Source organism: Vombatus ursinus, unplaced genomic scaffold (genome assembly GCF_900497805.2).
Source record: "Vombatus ursinus unplaced genomic scaffold, bare-nosed wombat genome assembly UNPS02014808.1, whole genome shotgun sequence".
Lineage (NCBI taxonomy): Eukaryota > Metazoa > Chordata > Mammalia > Diprotodontia > Vombatidae > Vombatus > Vombatus ursinus.
In genome coordinates, this window is record NW_020954586.1 from 4221936 (window position 1) to 4226263 (window position 4328).

A 4328-nucleotide genomic window follows, 5' to 3' on the forward strand; every position below is an offset into this window, starting at 1 on the left:
ACACACACACACACACACACACACACACACACACACACAGAGTAAGCATGAACAGTGGGATCTGAACCCAGGTCCTGTGGGTCTGTGCTCTTTCCACCTGTACCATTAGGCTTCACTCAGGATTATCACTCCAGAAATGATCAGAAAAGGAGGTGGGCAGGTCATGCCATATGAGTGACAGGTAGACAAGCCAAGAGCTGTACTGACAGTCTTGCAATGCGCAAAGACACACTGCTCACAATTCTCTGAGCACTTTCAGACAGGCAAAACTCTTCCTTTACAATAACACTATTATTATTCCAATTTTGCAGATGAAGAAACTGAGGCTCAGAGAGGTCAAAGGAACTGGGAATTTGCTCACTGCACGGTGGCAACCAGCACATTGCTACGTTTGCTGCAATAAAGACCAAAGTCTCAGTGACCTAGATCTCTGCTCCCTCCAGGAGTTTCCTAAACATTGAAGGAACACTTTTTTTTTTTTTTTTTTTTGCTGAGGTGATTGGGTTTAAGTGACTTGCCCAAGGTCACACAGCTAGTAAGTATTAAGGGTCTGAGGCCGGATTTGAACTCAGGTCCTCCTGAATCCAGGGCCAGTGCTCTATCCACTGTGCCACTGAGCTGCCCCATGAAGGAACACTTAAGAGAGACAGAGCCAGATCCCAGAATCAGGTGGATGAGAGGGGCCACTTCTCCAGAGGCACCAGGCTTCTACGCTCCCATATTACGAAGCCTGGGACGGTGGATCTGGATGTCTGAGACAGTCAATCAATGGGCATACATGAAACACCTTCTGCGTCAGGCCGGGTGAGAAGTGCTGCTAGATAAATATTAGCCTGAATACTGGGGAGCCACTGATTTATCTCCATTTCCCCATTTGTGAAAGGAAGAGAGTAGCAAAGAGCAAAGAGCAAAGAGGAGAAAGCAGTCGTCTCACCATCATTTCTGGGAGGCCCCCGCGCAGGGCGGGGAGATGTCTGTGCATTTTTACTGCAGTTGGGAGAAGCAATGGCTGAATTCCAGACCAAGTAGAAGAGGGAATATTGGGGGTGAGAGAGAAGATGAGTTAAAAAGGAAAAAAAAGGGGAGCGTGGCCCAGTGCCCAGAGAGCTAGCCTTGGAGTCACGAGTCCATACCGCCCGTGTTCTCCTGGCCAAAGCCACTCAGCTCAGCGTTCCAGGTAGCTCTCTCATGTTGGAGACGACAGAGGAGTTGGAGCTGCTGCTCTGTAGGGGGAAGGGGTTTCCAGACTGATGGGTTTGGATGCAGTCTGACAAATTAAGGAAGGAAGGAAGGAAGCAACATTTACATCTGGTGGGGCAGTTCATCTGCTTTATTTGACTCTTCCTGAAGCTGGGATAGGGAAACCCAGATATTCCTCACCACAGGCATGAAGGATGCGTCAGCATCAGGACCTAGGAGAGGGGGCCAACGGGCTTAAGTTTTTGTTCCTGCTTAAAAGGAGGCTGGAGTTGGTTGGTTGGTTCTGAATACACCATCCTAGGGCAAATTCAGGTAGAAGACTTGAACTGCTCAAAGCCATGGTTCCCCACCCTTAGGCACGGCGTCTTCTGCACAGGGCTCTCAAGAGACATGATTATTGCATGGGACAGACTATTTTTTTTCTGTATGCAGGTTATTTGAATTGTGAATGTATATGTATACATATATGTATGTATATACACACACACATTTAATTGTTTATTTTGCAGTTAAAATAGGAGGGATGGAGTGGCTATTTGCTTTTGTGGAGAAGCGTCTTCTTTATAAACGTAGGACTTGTGAAAACTTCCTCTCTCCCCCTGCCCCTCGAAGAATTCATGGGCATCCTAACCCCTGGGACACCAGCTGCAACAGACCCAGGCTTTTTGTTCCTCAGTATAATCATCTCCGGCGTTGAAGTAGTATCCTTAGCAGCCCCTCCCTCATACATTTTCTGACCTCTCACCCCACAGGGATCACTGCCTTCTCTGCTCTTAAACAGAGAAAATACAGGCTGCTGCTGCCTGGTACCGTCAGAGACCGGAAAAGACCCCATTTTCCTTTCAGGATCGTGGGCGTGAAGCCCAGGCCGTAACTGGCTTCCCTGAGCCCTGTGCTGGCTCTTTGCCAAAGCTGGCTACAGCCATGGCACAGAGATCCCTCCCCTGCAGCTAAGGGATTATGGAATGGTAGGGAGTCATGGGAATACAGTACATTGGTACAGCTGTGCCTTTGGGATTGTTAGCCTCATTTTACAGAAGAGGTGGCTATCTTTAGGTATTAGAAGGTCCTTCATATGGAAAAAAGATTAGCCTTTTTTCCCCAGAGGGTAAAATGAGGAGGAAGGGATGGAATCTTTGAGTCAGGGGTTGGAATCTGGCTCTCCAATTTATTAGCTGTGCAACCTTAGTCAACTCTCTTCTTTTTCTTTGAGCCTCAGTTTCCTTGTCTGTAAAATGGAGAAGTTGGACCAGATGATTTCCAACGCAGCTTAGGGTCTTAGTACAGGGGAAGGAAGCGGGCTCTGGAGTCAGAGACCCTGGGTTCAAATCCTGCCTCTGATGAACACTACCTGGGTGACCTTGGTCGTCTCTTCCCCTCCCGGTTCCTCAGTCTCCTTATCTATACCACGAGGGGGTTGGAGCACACAGTCTCTGAGGGCCCTTCCAGATCTAACCTAGGGACCCTGTAACAGAGAAACAGACATACTCCTAAGAGTCTGTACCCCAGCTCTCTCACCATCGGCTCATGACTCACCTAGTTTGGGGAAAAGAGCTTTGGATCTGGAATCAAAGGATCCGAGTTCAAATCCTGACTCTGCAACTTAGGTTCCTAGATTTAGGACTAAAAACCATCTGGTCCAACCCCTATTTGACAGATGGGGAAACTGAGACCTGGGAAGGCATGAAGTGCCCAAGGTCACACAGGTCCCAGACTCCAAATCAGCACTGTCTCTTTCACTTGGCACTTTGTGACCCTACTTCGCTCTCTGGCCTCAGTTTCCTGATCTATAAAACGGGGGTTGGGGAGGCGCGGGGACGGGGAAGTTCTCCGACAGCCTCCAGATCTCGGACACTGCGCCTCACGCGGGCACCTGCTCCGGGGCCCGACAGGGCTCAGAGAGGGGGGGTCCGAGAGACTCACCGCCGCCAGGGGTCGCCGCCTTAGCATCCCAGGCCGCTCATGGAACCGATCCGGTCCAGCTTGAGGCCGAAGCAGCCCTTGGACAAGCCCTTCTTGTTGACGCCTCGGAACTTGCGCGCGTTGGGGTAGTCGTGCAGCAGGCGCGCCCACGCCGCCCTCGAGCGGGTGTCCACGCGCAGGTCGCGAAGCAGCCGCGCGTTGGAGCCCTTGGCATTGGCCCCGCCGCCGCCGCCGCCGCCGCCGCTGCCCCCCGGAGCCTTGTCTCCCTTCTTGTCCCCGCCGGCTGCGGCCGGGAGCCCCGCCGGCTCTTCCCCAGGCGGGGTCCGCGGGGGCTGTCGCGGGGAGGAGGAAAGCAGACTTGGGGCCGTGAGGGTCATACAAGGAAAGGGGTCCCCGCCCCCTTTCCAAAGCGCCCCCACGGCCCCTCGCTCCCCAGGAGTGCCACCCCCCACCCCCCCGCGGATCGCGGGTTCCGCCCGGACCTGTGCCCTCTCTCCCACTCGGGGAGCACCATCATGCGCCCGCTGTGCTACCCAGTGCCCCTGCCCTCCTTCCCTCCAGGAGATCCTGGGGTCGGGGGACCCTCGGGCACTTTGCCTGCGCCTCCCGGTCCTGGGCGCGTTCCGAGTTTGGCCAGGCGCCCGTACCTGCTCCTGTCGTCCGTCAAGGGGAGAGAGAAGGGTTTCTTCCTTCCGATCTCCAAGCCACCTCCCCTGGGCCCCGGGGATCCCGCGGGGCCGGCCGACTGTCTAGGTACTTCCCGGGGACTCCCCTTCTCCCCAGGCAAATCTGCCCCCCCTCCCCCCCTCCTCCGCCCCGGGGAGGGAAGGGCACCCACCTTCTGCGGCGCGGCTGGCTTGGCCTCGGGACGAAGCGACAGGAGCGTCAGCAGGAGCGTCCAGGCCAGCAGCTGGGAGACGTGCATGGTGCCGGGGGATACTGGAGCCCACGCAGGGGTACAGGGGTGCAAGGGCTGCGGAGAAGGATGGCGAGCCGGGCTCAGAGAGGGTGGTGGGCGCTCGCAGCTGAGCGCGGCGCAGCGGGCGGAGAGAGCCCGGACTGAACTGCCCCGCGCCGCGCTGCAGTGGAGTCAGAGTGCCGCGGGAGTGCGAGGCGGGCTTGCGCTCGTTTGCGGCTGCTCAGCTGCGCCGGCGGGGAGCGCTCTGAACCCGGCTTCTCCCCTCGGCGCCTTTATAAGCCAAGCG

At 55.5% G+C, this 4328-nt stretch overlaps 1 protein-coding gene across 1 annotated transcript in view; it reads right to left on the bottom strand.

Annotated features, from left to right (window-relative positions):
• The window catches only part of NPPC (natriuretic peptide C), a 6043-nt gene extending 1995 nt beyond the window's left edge, over positions 1-4048 (bottom strand). Inside the window, exons 1-2 of the mRNA XM_027875232.1 lie at positions 3962-4048; positions 3124-3455 (exon numbers count right to left, since the gene is read on the bottom strand). Coding sequence (XP_027731033.1) covers positions 3144-3455; positions 3962-4048 — 399 coding nt within the window. The 3' untranslated portion in view covers positions 3124-3143. The remainder of the gene's footprint in view (positions 1-3123; positions 3456-3961) is intronic.
• Between the last annotated feature and the right edge of the window lie 280 nt (positions 4049-4328).